The 23,176-nt window shown below is 32.4% G+C and overlaps 2 protein-coding genes across 2 annotated transcripts in view; one reads left to right on the top strand and one right to left on the bottom strand.

The window, feature by feature from the left end:
* The window catches only part of LOC145608728 (uncharacterized), a 159,315-nt gene that overhangs the window by 136,070 nt on the left and 69 nt on the right, over positions 1-23,176 (top strand). The gene's annotated exons all lie outside the window — the stretch shown is intronic.
* LOC145608469 (putative disease resistance protein RGA3) lies at positions 7,366-13,710 on the bottom strand. The gene is made up of 5 exons (XM_081664085.1): positions 13,478-13,710; positions 8,961-11,859; positions 8,761-8,827; positions 8,647-8,674; positions 7,366-7,944 (listed from the first exon to the last, which is right to left on the bottom strand). The coding sequence occupies exons 2-3, from the start codon at positions 11,784-11,786 to the stop codon at positions 8,768-8,770; spliced, it is 2,886 nt and encodes a 961-aa protein (XP_081520211.1). The 5' UTR covers positions 11,787-11,859; positions 13,478-13,710; the 3' UTR covers positions 7,366-7,944; positions 8,647-8,674; positions 8,761-8,767.

The following is a 23,176-nucleotide window of genomic DNA, read 5'->3' as shown; positions in this document are numbered from 1 at the left end:
TGCATTTAGTACTCCCCTATTTTTTTTATCAAAGTGTCATTTTACCTTTAAAAAAAATTATTTGGTAAAAGAGCTTTTTGAAAAGCTTATAGCTTATTATGCCCTATTTATTGATTTTGAATTTTTGACCATTTAAAAAAGCTAATTTAAGTATTTAAGAAATAGCTTACTAAAAAAAATAGCTTATTGAACAAGTTTTTTTTTTTTGTTATTAAATACACTAAAACAGCTAACAATTCGCAGCTATTTACCAAACACTTCTAAACAACCAGCTAGTCAAACCATCTAATATAACCATCTATATAAATCAGCTACTAAATAATTACCAAACAAAACCGCAACCAAAGAAAATGAGGGAAATAAAATAGGGATGACAGTTAATGGAGCTCATCATGAGTCTTGACATCATACTTAAGACTTTAGACAAAGTGCAGTGGTCGTATTGTTGGTGGTAAGATGTCAAACATATATCTTTCTAAAGACTTTTTCATTAGCTTATAAATGTATTGAAAGAGATTCCGGAAAAGGAATGTAGTGTATTGTGTGTGGTCAAAATGACGAAGACTTGAAGTTCCGCGATGTTACCACAACATATTGGACTACTACCAAACACGATTAATGGTGGCATTGTACTATATTAAGGCCTTGTTAACTTCACCTTAAAAAGATAATATTTAGTAAAAACAAATTAAGTTAAGTGAAAATAATTTCAATTCGTAAAAATAAGTTCAGTTCACTAAAATTAATTTCAGTTCACTAAAAATTTGTAATTTTAAAAATAAAATATAATAGAAAATCAATAGAAATAATTCCGGTTTAGTAAATGAATTTCATTTCAAAAAATAATTTAAATTCAGTAAAAACAATTTCAGTTCAGCAAAAATAAAGTGAAGTGAACGGGGCATAACAACTTTAACTTGAATACTACTCATACTTGATTCAAAATCGTGAGCTTGCAAAACGAACCTTATAAGCATAATGTTAAGCTGCCTGAAAATTTAGTTGCACTATGTGAGCTGACAAAACAGAGCTCTAGTGTACTTTAATAAAACAAGGAAATTTTGAGTTTTACCAACATGAAAAAACTACTTATTGACTTTTACCAGTTCTATAAAAAAGCTTTATTTTACCACCAACAAAATTTCCAAAAATTAAATTTCACCGCCGCCTAATGTATTATTCTGTCCATGAATCCATAAGTAGGGCCCACCTTTTTGACATTTCCTCTTCATCTCCCTCGATCTTACATGCCAACCACCTGGGAATGAAATCAACTCCAATCCACCTCGGTTGGTTGGAATTGGGTGTGGGGCTAGGGAGGGGGTTGGAAGTTTGTGTGGGTTAGGGAGGGGGTCGGAATCAGGTGGTGGTTAGGGAGGATGTCGAAAATTGGTGGTGGCTAGGGTTTTAGGAGTGGTCAATTTCAGTAGGAGGGGGTTTATGGGTGGTTGGAATTCGGTGGCTAGGGATTTGGGGTCGTAAATCTGTGGGAAATGGGTGGGAATTCGGTGGCTAAGATTTTGAGGTCGAAAATTGGTGGAAAGAGAGTCAAAATTCGGTGTTGGGGCAAGGGCAAGCTGGGGTCGAAATCCGGTGAAGCTAGGGAAGAGACTCTAAATAGGTAAGGGAGGGGGTGTTGGGGCTAGGGATGGGGTTGGCTAGCCTGCGTCGTCGGTTACGACAATGGGCGGGGAGCCGATACCGACGGCAGGGCTGGGAGCTGGTTGGTGGCTGTGTTTTTATTTTATTTTATTTTTCATTTTTTTTGTTTTTTTCATTTATTTTTTTTTAAAAAAATTTTACTCAATAATATAGTGACATGTGTACATGGTAGGCCCCACTAACGAATTATGGATGGAATCCGTTAATTGGAGGTGATTAGTGGTAAAAACCAACTTTAATTTTTATTTATTTATTTATATTTGTGGTCGTAAAATAATTTTTTTTTATGGAGGTGGCAATAGTCAAGTAGTTATTGGTAGGTGGTAAAAGTCAAAATTTTCTAAAACCAATGTACCAAGCTCTCATCATTATTATTTCCAAATGGATGACTTCCTGCTTCACTCGAAACATCTATATCTATATCTATACTTTACATTAAAAGGCGTTCCTTTTAAAGGAACGGTGCCACGTGGCACTCTTCAACGTGTATGACAACATGTCACAATGCCACGTAAGCTTGCGACTTCATTTAACAAAATTAATAAAATATAGTTTTATCTAGATTCGAACCCTCAACCTCAAATAAATAAATGCTACACACTTACCATCTCAACCAACTTTTATTACTGCTTTAAATTTTCACATATTTAACATTATATATTGCTTTTAAATTAGAGGTTATTTGATTTATGTAATTTTCACAAGATTGGACAATAAATACATATGAAGTAAAAAAAATAAATTCGTAACATCTAAGATAACGCCCAAATCTCACACTAGCTATACAATAGTTGAACATAATTATCAAATTAAAGAAGTGCAAACTAGCAATTCGGGGCATCACCCGGGACACACTAGTTAGTGATTAAAAATTTCCCCTTGTTTAGCTTCAGCCGTTGCATGGAGGAAAAACAAGATTGAGTTAAGAGTCAGTGTAGTCCCAGTTCATCAATATATCAATGCGAAGCATAAAAGGGAAGAAAGAACAGGGAAGGGTCTTGACCCTCCGGGTTAATACCCCAGTAACGTAACTGTTTTTTTTAACACAAAGGTAGCAATTATATTACTTGGGCAAAGCCCTTAAAATTACATAATAACTATCATAGAAATGCGTAAAGCAAAATGCATTCTATGAAAACCATAAAAGTCATACTGTCTAAAAACTGAAACTGATATTGTTTACAAACATAACTGATAGAAACAGAAACCAAATAGAACTAACCAGATGTGGCATCATGCAGAGCCTTCATATCTTCTTCAAAAGCAGCCACTGCACTTGTTGGGCAAGCATAGTGAGGAGTATGGCCCAAACTCATAGTCATTGCATACTTAGCCAAATAGTGAGCTAAAGAGTTAAGCTCCCTAGGGATAGTACTGAACACTATCACCATTTTGTTGTTGTTTAAAGCTCTAGCAACATCAATGATCAGGGCAGATAATTCATGATGCATATCATCACCGTCCCTATTAAGTAAGCTCCTGATTTCCTGAGCATCACTTTCAACTTCCAGAAACTGGATAGGTTTAGCTTTAGCATAGTTCAAACCTTCCCTCAAGGCATATAACTCTGCAGCTAAAGCACTAGGCGCATTGTACTTGCTAGAGTACCAAAAAAACCATTCACCCTGTGCATTCCTGAAAGCTCCTCCTCCCCCACCTTTCTCTGAAGAAATCCATGCTGCATCTGTGTTGAGTTTTATCCAACTAGTCTTGGGTGGTTTCCAACATGCAGGTTTAACAACTGAAGGGCCAGCATCATCTGAATTCTTCCTCTTGCTCCCTAAGGTGCCCTGTAAAACAATTATAGACCTCTTCTTTAAAAATAAAACCATTTCTCAATTTCCAAATATGCCAAAGACCTAAAATGAAAATTGACTTCCATTTAGGTGTTTGGGAAAAATTATATTGGAGCCGATCATTCCAGTCAGAGTTCATGAAGAGAGAGTAGTTGAAAGAAGGGGGAGGTTTGATTTTGTGTAAGATCATTTTCCAGAGAATACTAGAGGTATAGCAATCTCTGAATAAATGAATGAAAGATTCTGAACTGGAAAGACACCTAGTGCAAATTGCATCAAATCCTGGAAATTTAGAAGCAAGAAGAGAAGCTGAAGGAATAATAGAATGAATGCAATTCCACATAAACATTTTGTACTTGAAAGGTACCTTCAGCTTCCAAAAGGTCTTCCAACTAAAGGAGAAAGGAATTGGATAAGGAGAGGGATTCTTAGAAAGGAAGTAAGCAGACTTTATGGTGAAAACTCCAGATGAATGATGCTTCCATCTGAGTTGATCTGGGGAATCAGAAGAATCAACAATAGAAAATGGGGGTACTTAAAATCAAATTACAAATGTAAACAGGTAACATATGCTTGATACTATCCAAATACCACTTCCCATCCTAATAATGTTAGAAACCCTCCAATGACATTTAGATTGAGGAATATCTCTTTGAATAATCTTATAAAGAGGTGCATCCCCAACCCAATGATGAAACCAAAGAGAAGTGTCCTCCCCATTCCCAATCCTGATAATAAGACCCTTAAATAAAAGCTCCCTTCCTCTCAAAATATCCCACATTGAGGACTGTGATGAATTTGGGATACAATCCTAAAGATTTGTTCTTCTGGCATATTTGTCCTTAAGGATTTTAACCCAAAGCTTATTAGGCTTAGTCAGATAGATCCAGCCTAATTTAGCCATGAAAGAAATATTCCAATCTCTTAAGGATCTCATACCCAGACCTCCCATTGAAATTGGGATAGTAACATTATCCCATTTGGTTATAGGAGAATACTTGATGGAGTCAGTTTTATTCCATAGAAATTTCTTGCAGTGCCTTTCAATGTCATGAAGAATAGAAATAGGCAGAAGACTATGTTGCATGGCATGAATAGGGTAAGAACTAAGGACATATTTAATTAAAGTACATCTTCCAACCATATTTAACAACTTGGCTTGCCAACCCTTAATCTTGTCTAAGGTCTTAGAAACTAACTCCCAATAATCCTCTTTTTTAAGTTTATTAGGGCTAATGTTGATTCCCAAGTATTTCCCAAAAGAAAAACTAGACTTAAAATTGCAAATTTGAACCAGTTGATGCCTAATATTATATTCCATTTTTGGAGGGAAAATAATACTAGATTTTAAGTCATTGACATGAAGACCTGAAAAAATCCCAAACTCTTCAAGAGTTTGCATCATGGTAGTAAGATTATGAACAGTGGCTGTTCCAAAGAGAAAGACATCATCTGCATAGAAAAGGTGAGAGAGACTATAGTTTTTGGACATTTTCAGACTTTTCCAATCTCCTAATCTAACCTTTTCTTCAATCAGTAAGGATAATCTCTCCATACAAAGAACAAAAATGTAAGAAGATAGAGGGTCCCCTTGTCTAATCCCTCTGGAAGGACTGAAGCTAGGAGTAATCTCACCATTCCAAAGAACTGAAATTTGAGGAGTGGAAATACAATGCATAATTAGCTTAATAATAGAAGGAGGAAAGCTAAAGCAAGTCAGAGTATCAGAAATGAAAGACCATTCCAAGCAATCATAGGCCTTAGCAAGATCAAGTTTCAATGCCATAATATTTTTGCCCTTTCTACTCTTATGAAAAAGATGAGCAACCTCTTTAATTAGAATAATATTATCCCCCATGCATCTATCTTTGATGAAACTAGATTGAAATGGGCTGATAATCTTGTGAAGCACATTCCTGAGTCTTGAAGAAATAATCTTTAAAAATTCTGTGTAGATTATCTAGAATAAAATAGAAATTTCTAGAATTTATAGTGTATGGAAAAATCTTGTAAATAGTTCTTGTGGTAAATATTATAGGGAAAATCTAGAACTAGTGGAACAAGTTAAGAATCAACATACTCCACTATAAATACATGCTTTGTGCGATAATATTACCAAAGCTTGGGTAAAATAAGAACTCTCACAAAATTGTTGTATTGATGATTAAACCACTCACCAAAATATTGTTGCATTATAAAAAAAAATACATTTGTATATATATAGTTGCATTATACAAAACATTACCATTGTAATTTATGAATGTAAAATTAGTTGTATTATATTCGGCTCTATTAAACATTTACAAATGTCCAATGTTATTTATGAAATATCTATTCTTTAAACCCTATCAACATTATATTAAAAAAAAAACTTTGTACAAATTGGATTTTAGATTTATTTAGAAAACAATATTTTTAAGTCATTTAATGCATGTCATCTATAAAATAATTTTTTGAACTACGCAATAAACATTGATATTTTGATTGATTGGATACTTATTATTTTAGCCAAAATATACGATTTTATAAATTTTTTAACATAGAGGTTTAAATTTATCTATTTGCACAAAATAATGGAACTGAATAATATGAGCAATTACCGCTTGAGGTTTAACAAATGCTTATGCTAGCCATAATGTAACCAAATCATTCTTCCGTATTCGAGAAGAGAGAAAACTAAGGGTAAACATTTGTCAGAAAGTTTGAATGATCAGAATAATTCAATTTTAAATAGGAAGCAAAGGTGATGCTACTAAAAGAAGTATATAACTGTACGTAGCGGCAATTTTTGGGTTGCGAGTGGTAGTTAAAATACCAAACACACAAGATGGATCTATTGAAATTCGAATAGGATTTGAGATGATTTTATTTTATTTTTTTTAATTTTATCTGCTACGCAAGTTAACAAAAAATTATGTGTAGTGATTTAGGATTAAAATTATTTTTAAAAACAGTCTTATAAAAATTATCCAAATATCCGACGAATAAAATAATATGAGTACATAATGATTTTTTTTTTATTTTAGAATTAAAAAATAAATTCACATAAGAGTTTGCTCATAAAATAAAATTCACATTTTATTTTAGAATTAAAAATATATATATACTACCTCTCTTATTTTTTAGTTGACAAGTTTTGACTTAAACACTATTCACACATATTCCTTTGACTGTGTTTTGTGATTTATACGTAATGAAAAATATAATCATGTGGATCTTGTTAGATTCGTCACGATATATATTTCAAAATATCAAATTTTTATAATTTTTGCTTTTCAATAATTAAAGACATTAATGGCTGAATATGTGCATTAACAAACGTGACTAAAGAAACGTGTCAACTAAAAAGAAACGGATGAAGTATATAATTTAGGATTTTAATTATTTCAAAAAAAAAATCTTTTCATTTGAAAATGTTTATTCGCCACATTTGATGAATGTTAATAAATTTTGAGATTTTTAATATAAAAAGTTAAAATTATCACATTTTATGCATTTTAAATTACATAAAAATAATAATTATCTTATTCTAAGCTGCCATAACAAATTAATAAAATGGGTCACGGGATTATTTCTAATCAAGTCACTTCAGGTAAGTGGTTAAAAAATGTCACAATAGACCAAAGTTTGGGGTTTTGGTCAACTCAACGGGATTTTCACAATTTTTTTGTTTACTTTATTTTTGGCTAATTTGTAGAAATTTCTAATATTTCAAGCTTATTTTTTTGTTTCAAAAAGAAAAAAAAAACTTATTTTTTTTTATTTATAATTTTTTAAATCAAACACTTTCACCAATATTATTATTAGTACTTACATGCCTACTACATAATTTAAATTGTCACAAAATCACATTAATTCCTAACTAATTTTATATCAATTATATAATTTAAAGCTTGACATATAGATAAAAAGCTTATCTTAAAATTTAATAAATAATCCAGACATCGAACGGGGCACCTAACTAGTTATAGGATATAATTAAGAAAATATCTTTTTAAACCGTAAAAAACAATGAATAGTGTTTTTTTTTTTTTCTAATCCTTAGGCTTCTTAAAATTGAACAAGTCGTCCAACACAATGAGAACCTTGAAACAGCTCTGCATATTGTTGCTCCGGAGGAAAGAAACTTGACTTGACTTGACTTGTTACAACAATACTTATTAAAACAACATAAATAAATACGTGTGAAGTATTCATGTAGTATACCACCAGAATAGATATTCAATTGCAGTGAGCTTTCCCCAAAGCAAAGAAGTGCACATATTTAGCCAATGTCAAATGTATGGCTCTTCTTTCCAATGCCTTAGGAGCTTCACCTATTTTTGTAAAAAGGGATGCTCGGTTACGAATAAAGGCATATGCTATATGACTTGAGACTCTTCAATCAAGAGAATAATCGTCATCAGTTGCGACTTGCGAGCTAGGACAATGAAGGAAGCCAAGCAAGCTAGCTGCTACATACCATTGCACATCTCTTGGACACGTACTAAAAAAAGGAAATTGATCAGTTAGCACAAATTGTTTTCTTAATATTTGAGAACAAGAAATAAAAAAACAATATTGAAAGTAATCAAACTAAAGGCAACTTTCAGATTGTAACTCAACTAATCTCAAATTTCATTACTGCATATTCAGTAGATCACAAAAACTCTCTAAAGTAAAGCACGCAATCCACTTGCACTTTGATAGCTTAATACTAATTGTATGATAAACAAAAGGTCAAAAAGGTTGTAGCAACTCAGCTCAGAATATTTAGCATATTTATACACTGCATTTGGAAATCTTGGGAAAAAAAATTGGGGGACATACAACTTCAATTCTTGTTTTAAAATAGATCATTGAACTAGAATAAGAATCATCTTGGAAGGATCAAGCCCCCGCCGACCTGAACCAAGATCCATCCCTGAGCCCAACCAACAGACAGCTCAAGTGATAATCCAGGGTCGAACTACTTAATTAGGCAAACGAATAATGTATATAGAAATATCTATGTCTGACCTCGGCAAATACAAAAAATGAGCTAGCCATGACTGATGTTGAATCATTAATCAATTTCAATTATAAATACAACTACTCTATGCATGCACGAACAATAAATGAATTATAAGTTAGATGCACTCAATGCCTTACTTCTCTGTAAAACATTTCATAGACTATTATGTAGAAAATAAGAAAGACATCAATATACCTGCTCTTAGTTATTTACTCTGCTTCTCCTGCAAAATTAGGGAGAAGTAAAAAGTTAAGGATCGACATTATCCTATCATTTTAACTACTAAGAATCAAATTTGAAAAAAATAACCTGTGTGCTAATCCCTCAAAATGAGTCGGCTAAATGCTCCAATGTTGTCCTTGACAAGTTGATATCCCTGAATCAATTTGCTTGAGTAAGACTAGGCTGAAGTTTGGTCATTTAGTTCAACAAAAAAAGTAAAGGTTGATGGTATGTAGCAACATTTATATTTTTTACACAAGTAATATTGCAACTAGAATAATACCAACCTGGTAAACAATGTTTTGATGTGGCCGAGTAGGCGGTGTTGGGACATTATTATTGGCACCCGATGTTGGGATCCTTGTGTCATCAATCTCTACATATGGAATACAATTTACCTTCTCCCAATCTTCTCCTTCAACAGCACATCGATCTTTGAGTAAATCACTCTCTCTTATCTTGAGAGACTCAAGAGAACAAGGTAGCTCTGGCAATGATCTCATTGTTGGGCAACGTTCAATCTTTAATTCAACTAAAGAAGTAAGTTTCTTGAGTGAAGGCAAGTTAATGAACTCAGGACAATTTTCAATTTTGAGAATTTGAAGGCGAGGCATGTCATTTGCTTCCAATCCTGTCCAATTCCGGAGTTGCACCAACTTCTTGAACGTCAGTGATTCCAATGATGGAAAATAGATGTCCCTAGTAACACTGGATGTTCCACAAAAGCGGCGATCTACAGATGTTACACTGGCAAATTCCTCAATGACAAGAGTCTTAAGAGTTTGAAGCTCACCAAGTGCTGGCAAGACCTCACATGATGGACATTTCATCAAGTGTATCTTTTGAAGGCTTCGCGATGGATCACAAATCCATTCCGGAAACAACTTGCCACTGTAATTTATTATATGCAACTCTCTCAAACAAACATGAGGTTCTAGGCCTGCGAGTACATCATCGGCAATAGTTGCATCCACCAATCTCATCCATTGGAATACTATTTTTTCTAGCAACAACTTGTTGCTAAGCATGGCCTCCTTTGCCATGGCTTGATTTTGGACATATTCAAGATGTCGGATGCAAATTGACCCTTTAAGACAATTCATATTCTTCAACTCTGAAATACAGTATCCTTCAAGACTATCACCCACAATGAACAGAGGGAGGGTCTGAAGACGACGAAGGTTTCCAATGTGGGATGGTAGATGAAGCCGAATTATGTCACTTAATTCCCAATCAAGACACAACATATTAGTCAGTTTTTGAAATTGTTGTGGCAAATGGAAAAGTTGTAAAGTGTTTGTGAGACTGAGGAATTGCAAGTTGGAAAGTTTACAGAGTGTTTCAGGTAATTTGTTTATGGGAGTAAAAGAAATATCAAGGTTTCGTAGACGCTTCAACCTATGTATGGAGTCTGGAAGCTCTGTAATATCGGTTTTTTTCAGTTTCAGAACACGAAGGCGCACTAGTGCCTTGAAAAGCTGGCGAGGCACAGGACCAATCCTTCTCTCATTGAGAGAAAGAAAAGTCCTCAAACGTTTGAATTTCTCAAGTTTAGTCCATGTTGTAAGTTGAATATCGCCGCACAACAAAGACAAGTGACGAACACTTTCAATCTTTGAGGATTCACTTAGAGATGACACACCTTCTTCAAGCCGCAAACATATCTTTGAAGCATCCAATTGAGAAAATATGTGGCTGAATTTGTAAAGCTCATATATTGGTTTTCCGGTGTGATTTACAACTCCATTTTCCAAATATTGAAGTATTGACATGCCTTGTAAATCACTAAAATATTCTTTGCCTTTATCGAGCTGAATAATCCCTTCTGCTACCAAAAGATGAATCAAATCATCCATGTTGAAAGAGTATTTATGAGGAAAGAGTGAGAAATAAGCAAGACACCTCTTCAATTGAGGTTGCATATTTAGATAGCTGAACCTCAAGGTTGAAACAATATCTTTTTTTACATCAGACATATCTCGCAACTCCTTGTTCAACCTATTTGCCCATTCATTCATGTTATCTTGACCTAGGACCATCCCAAGAGTTCTAGCAAGCAGAGGCAAGCCTTCACACTTCGCTGTTAGGGTGTCAGCAATTGTCGACAAATGCAATTCAGGCAAATCCTTATTCAGCATGAGTGCATTATTCACAATGACCTGTTTGCACTTTTCCCTTGACAAACGCTTCAAGTAATATGCAGCTGTACGAGTTATTTGTGAAACTCGCGGATTGAAAGTAGTAATGAGGATCTTAATCTCTGTGTATGTAGACCATTGTGTTGTAATGTGACCCCAGAAGTCATTCCACTCAGTGATTTGTATATCAAGCAAATTGTCGAATAAGATCAACAACCTTTGATTTTGTTGTTTGAGGATCCCATTGTTGCCAGTAATTGACCCTTGTTGCTCAGTTGCTTCTTTGAATTCAAAGCACCCCTCAACCAAATAAACTCGTACTATATGGCAAAATCGCTCTGAAATTCTTTTGTCAGCCAAGATGGCTTCAGCAAGCATTGTCTTTCCAAGTCCGTCCATACCTATGATAGATACTCCATTATGTTCGGAATCAACTGAGGTCAGCTTCTGGATGATATCCATAATGTCGTTTTCCCTTCCAATTATAGGCACTAATAACAATTTCATATTGGATTCACCATTACGAAATGCATTTTGAGCTTTGGTTTGGCCAATAAGCTCAATGATGGACTTCACTTCTTCAAATACTCTGTCTAGTTTCCTTTGTAGCTCCTGAATCTCAGATGGCCAATTAAACCTTTTTGGATGCTTAAACATGGAATTAAGCATTGGTTTCTTGGAAGAAGAGTTTTGAGTGACAGCATCGAGTATATCTTCAATCAAATCTTCTGCATCTAAGCAAAGAACAGCCACAGTGTCAAGTCGATCTTGCAAGCAAAGTCGAATGCTATCATCCAACTGAAATGTGTTTATGCTGTTGAACAGGTCCCGTGCTCTTATGGTAGTTGTTTCCAGCGTTTTCAGTGCTTCTTCACCCCTTTGGAATTTCTTGTATTCAACTTGAACGACACCAATCAGTTTGATTAAGTTCTGAAGTAAACTTGAAGCAAAGGCAGATTGAAATGCAGCTTCCATAATAGCTCAAATAATTGAAGATATATATGATGGTGTACACTCTCTCAGATGGATGGGCCTCCTTGACTCCTTCCTAGGGTGAAATTGAAGCGCAGTGGCATTATAGCTTGAACATTGTAATAAAACTAAGATGAAATTGGATGCCAAAATTAGAGTTCAAAACTACTCTCTCCATTTTTATTCAGTTGTAACGGTTTGACTTGTACATTAATGATTTATATATGAGAATAAAAGTATAATTAGGCGTTGTTCTCTTCCTCTTTAAACATTAACATTCAGTTAAAAAAATTAATTTAGTAAAAATAAGTTCGATTAATAAAAATAAATTTAGTTTAATAAAATTAAATTTTAATCCGTAAAAGATCGTGAACTTTGAAAAACAAATTTAACAAATAAAGAAAGTCATCATGGGTTACTTTGTTAGAGTCATATAGGGTTTACACGGTTACTCTTCAGTGTTACAAGGGCTACTCGTTCAGTGTTTTAGGGGTGGTATTCTGACAATATTATAGGGGTTACTTATTCTCTTTTACAAGCGGACACATGATGTGTACAGCCGCACACAAAACGTGCAATATTAAAATTAAGTTTTAATCAATAAAAATATTTCTTTGTTGCAATTAAATAATTTCAATTCGGCAAAAATTCGTAACTTTAGAAAACAAATATAATAAAGAATCAATAAAAAAGGGTTTAATTGGTAAAAATAAAATCAATCGTAAAAATATTTCTAAAAAATCAATATATCAAAATAGGGTCTTTTGTGAGGTTTTCTTATATCGTCTCATTAATTGACCACATTGGTATAAAAGCTAATACCTTAGTGACACAATGGTATAAATATTATCACACACAAGTTCAATTTATAACTAAAATAACTTCTAACAAGGGCTAATAAAATAAGTTAAGATCAGATCAGATAAGTTTAAATAAGTAAAATAGAACACACTCTAAAATTTTACTCCTTTCATCTCTATTTGTTTGTTCAATTTGATTTTTTACGGTATTCTATATACGTCTTAGGGTCTGTTCACATTTACTGAATTGAGCTGAATTGAACTGATTGGAGCTGAGCTGAACTGAACTGATTGAAACTGAACTGAAATGAACTGAATTGAGCTGAAATGAATATTTTATGAGAGAGGGAAATTAAGAGCTGAATTGAACTGAACTGATTGGAGCTGAACTAAACCGAGCTGAACGGATTGAAGCTGAACTGAACTGAACTGAACTGAAACTAAGCAAATGTGAATAGGCCCTTAGACGTAAACAAGGTTTTATAGAATTTTCATGAACATGAATTAAAAATTTAGACCCAAATGTTTGCAAAAAAAGGGAAAACAATTAGCGATAGAGGGAGTAACGGGAATATGTTTCAATTTTTTATACCTCTAACTCTCTAAGCCTAATGCGAGCAATGGATGCACTTCGGATTAGACAGTTTTATACTGCTGTTATAATGAAATCTATGAATTTTTTTATTCTATTTTTTGAAATAATATCTATTAATTTATGATACCAAAATTGTTTAATTTTCAGAATATCTAAGCTTACTGATTTGGGAAGATCAATCTATTAGTGAACTAGTGTTTTTTATTTTTCTTTTATGTCCAAAGAATGTAGAAATTAATTGACAGATTTGACACAACAGTAAATATCAATTTGAAATAGCGTCGAAGAAGTAGACATACCTGGAATGAAATAAAGAACTTTGGTGGGAGGTGTGAAGAAATGAGATGATTTGAAGGAGAGATCTTGAACCCAGCGATCCTACTTCAGAGCTCATACCAATACTTCAACTGCCTTCATTGACTTTCTTTTCAACACCAAAAGGGATTTTTTCCTTTTTCATTCCAGTTTTCTCCTCTATCATTCGCCTCATTTCTTACTTTGAGAGTTTTAAAAGACCACTGTTTTTTTTCTTTTTTTTTTTTTTAAACGGGAGCTTTTGGTCTTGGACTCTTAAGTCCAATAATTGTATTTAAACAATTTTTTACGGAGTACGAGTATAATTTTTTCATGGTTTAGTTTGGTTTGATGTAAAACAGTATTAATGAAAAATGAATTTTTATAATGAAAATATCACTTGTAAGATAGTTTTCGTTTGTTAGTTTTTTACGAGAAAAGGTAAAGAGAAATTAAAAAGAGGAGTAAAAAAGTGAGGAAGGATGAGAGGAGGGTAAAAAGGAGATTAGGAGAAAGAGAGAAAAAAGTTACTTACCTTGTTTTTGCGAAGGTTAAATGTTTTTTTTTTTTTTTTTAAATTTATTTTTTTTTGGACAAAGTGAAGGTTAATGTTTTCAAAAAAAAAAAAAAAAAGTAAAGGTTAATGTTTTCCAATCAATATTGATGCAATTTTTTAGAGTCGGCTATAAAGGGGAGCAACTTGATATCCCACAAATAGGGGTGTTCGCGGTGCGGTTTGAATCCTAAACCGCACCAAACCGCAAAATTGGGGTTTGTAATTTTTTCAAACCGCTAAAAAAACCGCACCGCAAAATGTGGTTTGCAGTTAAACCATATTTTTTTAAAAAAAAAAATTATAATTATTTTTTTAATACAAAACTTATATTTTATTTTGTAATTATTAATTTATAATTCAATTATTAAACCCTTTTTTTAACCTTTAATTAATTAATAGTAAAAGATTAGCTCATACAAAGTATATATTAGTTCTTTTATATATCATTTTTTTTTTAAAAAAAAGTAGTATACAAACCGCAAATCGCATTAAAGTGCGGCTTTGTCAATTTCGAAAACCGCATCGCAATTTTCAAACCGCAAAATTGTGGTTTGTTTTGCGGTTTGGTGCGGTCTAAATCGCACTCTGTACAGCCCTACCCACAAACTATAGCGTCAATCCGGACTGTTCAAATTTTTCACCAGTCTAGCGGGTTTTTGATATCCTCTAATGGCTGGATGACATCCTTTATTGAGTATATGATATTATTTAATGTGTCTATAATATCTTTTATTAGTTTAGAAAAATTGAAAACATAATTTTAAAAAAAAAAGGAATAATTGGCTTTTTATTTATTTATTTATTTTTTTGTTTGACAAAAGGAATAATTGAATAAAATGATAAGGACTTGAAAACAAATCAATATTCAATAACATAAGCGACACTAATTATAGAAACTATCCAATGCAACAAGGAGTACTAAAATAATGAGTATTACGTATTCAAAGATTTTAACTTACTCCTTTCATTGTACAATATGGAGTACACTAATATTTTTTTTTTTTTTTTTTTTTTTTCCATTTTCCCTTACCGACACCTAACATTATGTCATTGGCCATGTGGAATTGTGATAACTTTTTACAGTACTTTTTTGTCACAAGTTGTGAGTACTCACTACTCAGTATTATAATGGAGATGAATAGATTATACTCCGTAGTATAGTATTGCTGAGGAGTTCAACTACCAAAACTTTTTTTGGAAGAAATCTGTGTTGGATGAAGAAAGAAATCAAATATCTGCCGACCCTATTTCATTTCTTCTGCGTTTGTGGGTTTTCATCGTCTTGTTTGTGAGACGATGGACAATCCTCCACTCTCTGATGTTGTTACATCTCTCCTCCATAAACTGGAACCCTGTAATCTTTCAAAATACAAAATACCACCAGATCTGGAATATCATCTTACACAACTGAAAGATGCACTGCCCCTTCTGCTTGACTCTAGCCTTCCCAACAATTTATCTTTATCCACTGATGATATCAAGTACTCTGTTTGCAGGGCAAATGATTTACTGGATCTTCATTTTGATGCGACTTCTTTAATTGTTGAAGACGACGAAGAAGAGAAGAGGTTTGAGGAGCTGAGGTTGGTTATCTCACGCTTGGCGCCACTGTTTAAAAGTTATTCTGATCTTAGTGAAATTACAGAGTTTGAGTTGCCTGAAAATGTTGTACAACTTCCTCCCCATCTTTTTAGATTACTTGTGTATTGCTCAACTTATCCTGTAGGCTATAGATTTGTCAGAGAAACTCTTGTGAATATGTGGGTGGCTCAGGATCTCTTGAGAGATACACAGGAAACATCTATAAATCCTGACAAAACGCCAACAGGTATTCAAACATATGTAAAACCTGATGAAACAAGTATCTTGAGAGATACACAGGAAACATCTATAAATCCTGACAAAACGCCCACAGGTATTCAAACATATGTAAAACCTGATGAAACGAGTATCTTGAGAGATACTGGAAAGCGGATTTTTGAAGAGCTGCTTTCCAGAGGGATATTTGAAAAACCCGTGTCTGTTTTTGGTAATGGCAACAGCAGAAGCGTATACAGCTGTGAGATGAGCCCTGTCGTCCATGATACAGCACGCCGCCTTGCAGCTGAAGAGGTAGCTGTGTTCAATACACGTAGTACTGATGGTTCCTCTTCTGTAACTGTTGGACAACGAACTAAGCATGTAGCATTCCACAAGAACGGGTTTTCACGGTATAACCTGGAAAAGGTGATCCAGAATTGTGAAAACACTACTTCATTATTAATGCTCTATAGTCACTGGGATGCTTTTTATGGCGAATTTGAAGGTTATAATGTTGGATGGTATAGAGTAAAAAAGCTTTGTGTATTAGACTTGTCTGGATGCCAATTTAAGAACTTACCTTTCCATCTATCTTCATTAAAATATCTTAGCCTGTCAGGGAATGTTCTTCTCGAAAGCTTCTCTTGTGAGTTCTTTCCATTATTGGAGACATTGGATTTTGATGGATGTTCTCGATTGGAACATGTTGAGGGTTTGAAGTTTTTAGGCAAATTAAGGAATTTGTACTTGACATCCAGGCAATCATCTTTGTTTGTTCATGGCCGTACAAGTATGGTACAAGTCTCTCACTGTATGCATTTGACCAACATTGGAGACATATCCATGAATATATTGCGTATCTTTGATTGCCCAAGACTTGATATATATTCAATATTTTTTGTTGAGTTCTCTCCCATTGAGGAATTGGTTCTGCATAACTGTGGTCTAGTTCTAAACTGTCGAAAGGAATTTAAGAGCAGCAGGGAAGAATTGGCACTGCCCCATCTTAAAAGATTGGAACTTGTAGGTCTTCCAATGGTTTGGTTGCCTGACTGGCTTCAATTTGCCAAGGTTCTAGAGTATTTCATGATTGCAGATTGTCCACAGCTACAACAGCTGGAGAGTGTGAAATACCTTAGATCTCTTCAGGAACTATACATCTATAATTGTCCAAATTTGCAATCTCTACCTTATAATGCTCTATACTCACTTCCTAACCTCAACTTACTCGATATCAGGAGTTGCCCAAAACTCACTAAAAAACCCACATGGTTCTCCAATATTCAGGTAAAAAAATTTCACGTTGGTTTTCCAATTATTATGTGATGGAAAGAGTATTAGCTTTAGCTTGATTGACAACATACTGACTTACTGATATCCGTGATATGTGACTTTTTTCAGCAGGAGGTGTTTAGTGCTATTCCATCTTTCTTTAGGAAAAGCAGTTTAACTGGTCGTGCTAAAACAAAAAAATCCCAATCTAGTGCAGAATCGAAAGGTAAACATCTTACTATTAATTATATGGTTATAGGCTTGTGGCGGTACATTATTCAAGTTCCATTCTCTTTATCTAAATTATTTTAATTATAAAATAAGCTTGGATAACTCTTATAAACTACCTTAACTAAATGTATATAGTGTGCCAACTTGTTGGAGGTGAGAATGTTGATGCTGTGAATTGCCTATGTAACTATGTTATAAGAGGAACACTTGAATTTCTTTTTATGATTCAATAATGAAATAAGGACCTGCCTTCAATTAAAAAAAATGACACGAAGGGCCTAAGTTTCTTGAATTACACAGGGCCAAGAAGAAAAGCTTCATCCTCTTTGCCCCTGCTGTCGGAGTTGCCTTCTAGATCCAACGTCTTAAAAGTATATCTTGATGGACAAATCTACAAGTATTCTCCAAATCAGGCAAGTCCATTTTATTTCTTCTCAATTCTTTTGCTCATGCTGAAATGGTTGTTCAGGGATTGTATTAAAAACTTAGGATCTGTTTTCAGTTTTCTTTTATTTTATTTGGACGAATCACAATTTGAAATGTGTTAAGTAAATTGTTACGAAGTATAACAGATCATTGACTTTTGTTGACCAATTTGGGATTGAAGATTATAAACAATCCTAAATTAAGATTAATCTACAATAATCCACAGTTGGGGTTATTTAAAGAAAATGAGGCAAAGTTGGCAATATTAAAATCTATTTTTTCTAAATTAGGGATTCCAATGGTATAGCTACCCTTTTGAGAATAATTATTATAGGTGGCTTTTATGCCCATGCCCTATGCCTGTTTACCTGATTATTTGTTAAAACTATTTGCATATAGAAGATAAATAAGTTGGATGTTGTGTAGATGTGCAATGCTAGAAACTTTAGTAGAATTACTTTGATTTAGCAGGAGAATGATAAAAAAAAATATCGAATTCTTGAAATGTAATTGTCTATATTTTTATCACATATTATTCCAAAAATAAAAAATAAAAAAGACACCATATAATTATATACTTCGTAATTTTTGTACTCCGTAGATTTAAAATTAATTTAAAATACTTAGTGTTAAATAGTGTTTAAATTCCAAATTCGAAATGCAAAAAGAAATGGTGTAAAAGATGAATTTATATTGAAATAAACAAAATTTCATTTACAAATAATTAATCAATTTAGGGATTTAAGAGACAATTTTAAGGCTTTTGAAACCAAATATAGCAAATATGTAAAAGCTTATTTTCAAGGATATAAATGTCCAAATACTATTCATTAGAATTTTGTTAAACTTTTACAAGGTAGGGATAAATGTCCATGTAAGAGTTGAGTGTGAGGGATAGCTCTAGTGGTCATAGTTTCTCTCCCCATTGAAGGAGATCTTGAGATCGATTCTCATCGCTTGCCCTTGTGCTCTTGTTACATCAAACATTCTCAAATGTTCATGCATTAATCAAAGTGCTTACATTTATTTTTACATATGCTTGCCTTTGACATAAACTGCAATGTTAGCCAGGAGCCTTATGCTTCAACAGCCTCGCACTTGCATCAGAGTGATCCATATTTCATTGTGAAATCAAGAATGAATAATAGAATAACAGGTATTATTTTTTCCAAATGGTGATATCTTTATTCTTTTAAAAATTCTAGCGTAGTTGTCGACTATGGACGACTACAGACGACTATGTTCGACTACGCTAAGAGATTAAATCTGAACCGTTTATTTGTAAATTGACTAATCTTAATCGTCCAATTTGACACTTATGCAAAACAGTCATCAAGGGGATGTTTGTTTAATTGATTTAACATGAAAATTATTTTTACAAAATATATATATATATATATTAACAAATAATAAATTTTTCATCTTCAACCTTCAATAAATCTTCCTATGAATCTCAAATACATCTTATTTCATGTTTAACACCTAAGATCTTCATCTCAATTCAACCAAAAATCTTCACCGGTCATATAAATCTCGTCCATAATTTACTTAATTGTATATGAAATCAATAAAATTAATGTTAGATTATCAAAAGTATGCTTCAATTTTAAGTCAATTTAATTCTAAGATTTAAATAATTATCAGTATAAAAAATTCATATAAAAAACACTATCATATCTTATATGTATGGAGTAATTTTGTGTTTAATTTTGAAAAATCATACTATAACTTTGGGAGTAATTTGCCATTGTTGAATGTTGAAGCTGCAATGATATTGTTGAAGGTGGACATAATATTTTTAAATCATTATCATAACAATATCCATGTATTACGGCTAATGTAGTGATTTTATAAGTTATATTATCATCAGTCAGTTTTGTTATTTGTCTGCCATTACTGAACGTTCGAAGCTCTAAAAAAAACCATTCAATAAATTTAATTTTTTTTTAAACCTATAAATTAGTAAGAGGGGTGAATTTCCAAAAAAAAAATATGTGGCGTGAGTTTAGGAAGCCAATGTGAAAGAGGATACATTCATGGAATAAAATTTGGTGTACAATCAATCCTTATCCTTATATACAATAGTGGATGCATACTTTTAGGCTAGAATATTTATTTCAACTTAAATTACAAAGATATCAATTACTATAAAAAAAAAAAAAAAAGAACTTTTTTTTTGAACGAAAAAAAAAAAAAATGGAACTTGGTCAAATTGATATCTTCTGTCAAATTGATCTTCTGTTTATATCTTTTCCTAAATTAAATTATTATAATTATGCATTAATGATTTATGTTTTTTTTTTACGGGCATTAATGATTTATGTTAATGATATATATGATTGTTATACAATAAAAATATAGCCGTGGTTAATAGTTACGGAGTAATATGCAATCAAAGTTCTAATATTAAATTAACAACAATAAGCTGATTTTGGGTTGTATTACAAAGTTTATATTAAATTTAACTTTCATTACGAGTAATTTATACGATTTTTAAGTGGGAATTTAATGCTTATGTAGCCCTAAGAGCTATGTATAACATTTTCCTTTAAAAAATCAACTTTCATGACTGGTTGTATAAATGTATAGGTTAATAACCCGTTAATGTACTACATGTCAAAGCATTATTGGTGAGATTTGTTTAAAATATTAATTTTAAAATTTTTGGTCCTTAAATTTCACTAGTATAAACGTAGCATACTTCGGGCATGTTCACATTTACTGAACTGAGCTGAACTGAACTGAACTGATTGGAGCTGAACTGAACTGAGTTGAAATGAATATTTTATGAGAGAAGGAAATTAGAAGCTGAAGTGAACTGAACTGAACTGATTAGAGCTGAATTGAACTGAAATTAAGTAAATGTAAACAGGCCCTTCAAAGCTCTTTAGATGGTTAACTCTTTAATTTCATCTTTCGTTATGTACCACTAACAATCTAGCATTATATGTATACTTGACTTACTTGTACATTGTGTAATGTTAGGCAATCCGACTAATGTTAGTCCAAATAAGTACTCGTATTAATGTAGTCTCACTCACAAATATTTAAATGTTATTGTTAGTCTTATTACAATCAATTAGGCAGTCTCAATTAAATATTATAAAGTCTCAATAAGAAAAGTTGAAGGTTGTTATAATCAATTAGGCAGTCTCAATTATGTATTTTAGAGTCTCAATAAAAAAAAAGTTGAAGGTTGTTACAATTAATAAGGCAGTCCCAATTATGTATTAAAGAGTCTCAATAAAAAAAAAGTTAAAGTTTATTACAATCAAATTAGGCAGTACGAGTTGAGTATTATAGAGTTCCAATAAGGAAAAGTTGAAGGCTATTACAATTAAATTAGGTAGTCACAATTAAGTGTTATAAAGTCGCAATAAAAAGGTGAAGGTTATTACAATCAAATTAGGCAGTCTCTATTTAGGATCTGTTCTGATTGACTGAATTGAGCTGAACTGAACTGAATTAAACTTATTAGAGCTGAACTGAATTGAATTGAATATTTTATGAGAGAAGGAATTTAAGATAAGAACCAAAGGTAATTACAATCAAATTAAGGACATGTTCACATTTACTGAATTAATTGGAGCTGAACTGAACTGAACTGATTGGAGCTGAACTGAACTGAGCTAAAATGAATATTTTATGAGAAAAGAAAATTAGGAGCTGAACTGAAATGAACTGATTGGAGCTGAACTGAACTGAACTGAAATTAAGTAAATGTAGACAGGTCCTAAGTAGTCCCAATTGAGTATTATAGAGTCTCAATAAAGAATAGTTGAAGGTTATTATTACAATCAAATTAGGCATACCTAGTTAAGTATTATGTAGTCCCAAAATCACAATAAATAATATTTGAAGGTTATTACAACCAAATTAGGCAGTCCCAATTAAGTGTTATATAGTCTCAAATCCCAATAAAGGATAGTCGAAGGCTATTACAATTAAATTAGGTAGTCACAATTAAGTGTTATAAAGTCGCAATAAAAAGGTGAAGGTTATTACAATCAAATTAGGCAGTCTCTATTTAGAATCTGTTCTGATTGACTGAACTGAGCTGAACTGAACTGAATTGAACTTATTAGAGCTGAACTGAATTGAACTGAATATTTTATGAGAGAAAGAATTTAAGATAAGAACCGAAGGTAATTACAATCAAATTAAGGACATGTTCACATTTACGGAATTAATTGGAGCTGAACTGAACTGAGCTGAAATGAATATTTTATGAGAAAAGGAAATTAGGAGTTGAACTGAAATGAACTGATTGGAGCTGAACTGAACTGAACTGAAATTAAGTAAATGTAAACAGGTCCTAAGTAGTCCCAATTGAGTATTATAGAGTCTCAATAAAGAATAGTTGAAGGTTATTACAATCAAATTAGGCATACCCAGTTAAGTATTATGTAGTCCCAAAATCACAATAAATAATATTTGAAGGTTATTACAACCAAATTAGGCAGTCCCAATTAAGTGTTATATAGTCTCAAATCCCAATAAAGGATATTTGGAGGTTATTACAATTAAATTAGGCAGTCCCATTAAGTATTATATAGTCCCAAATCCCAATAAAGAATATTTGAAGGTTATTACAATCAAATTAGACAGTTCTAATTTTGTATTATACAGTCCTAAATACCAATAAAGAATATTTGAAGGTTATTACAATTAAAAAAAAACATAAATACTACATTAAATTCATAAAATAATTATTAAAAAAAAAAAAAAACTCCTCAATATCTAACACTTTGTTTGGATTGAGAGAATTAATTGAGGAAAAAGAAAGAGAAAAGAAAAGAAGAGATCTATCATCTCTTGTTTGGATACCATGGAATGATTCATTTTTCCCTGCCTCCTTTAATAAATCAAATCCTTTCAATGTTGGAATTATATTATTGAGGGAAAAATGTAACCTTATTGCCTATATCCCCTTCCTTATAAAACTTATCTAAACTCATTAAACCTTATATATTAACTTAATTATTTTAGTTTTAATTTGTCTAATCTTTATCATAACTTATTCTTCATAAACTGAATTTATCTGAACTAAACCGAATATATTTGAACTTATTACAACTAAAATAGGTGATAATAAGGTTAACAAAACTTACCTGAACTTATTACAAATGCTGAAATGCTGCTCGTTAGAAAGTTTTTAACAATTAGTGGTGGATGCACAACAATTAAGTGGGTCCTTTATTCCACTGAAACATGAAAAAAAATCTTATAACTTTAATTCATTTTCTAATGAAAATTGCTTATTTATTTATTTATTTATTTTATCAAATGACCCCATTAAAATTTATGAAGTGCATTTTGACTTCGTTAAATATTTTTCATGGATCCACAACTAACTTCAATCATAAATTACTTAAATTTTATGACTTAGAGAATGTTTCCATAACTAAAGTTCAATTAA

This window comes from Chenopodium album, chromosome 23 (genome assembly GCF_948465745.1).
Source record: "Chenopodium album chromosome 23, dcCheAlbu1.1, whole genome shotgun sequence".
Taxonomy (NCBI): domain Eukaryota; kingdom Viridiplantae; phylum Streptophyta; class Magnoliopsida; order Caryophyllales; family Amaranthaceae; genus Chenopodium; species Chenopodium album.
The sequence above is the reverse complement of the archived record's forward strand: the minus strand, read 5'-3'. Positions and strand labels throughout refer to the sequence as shown.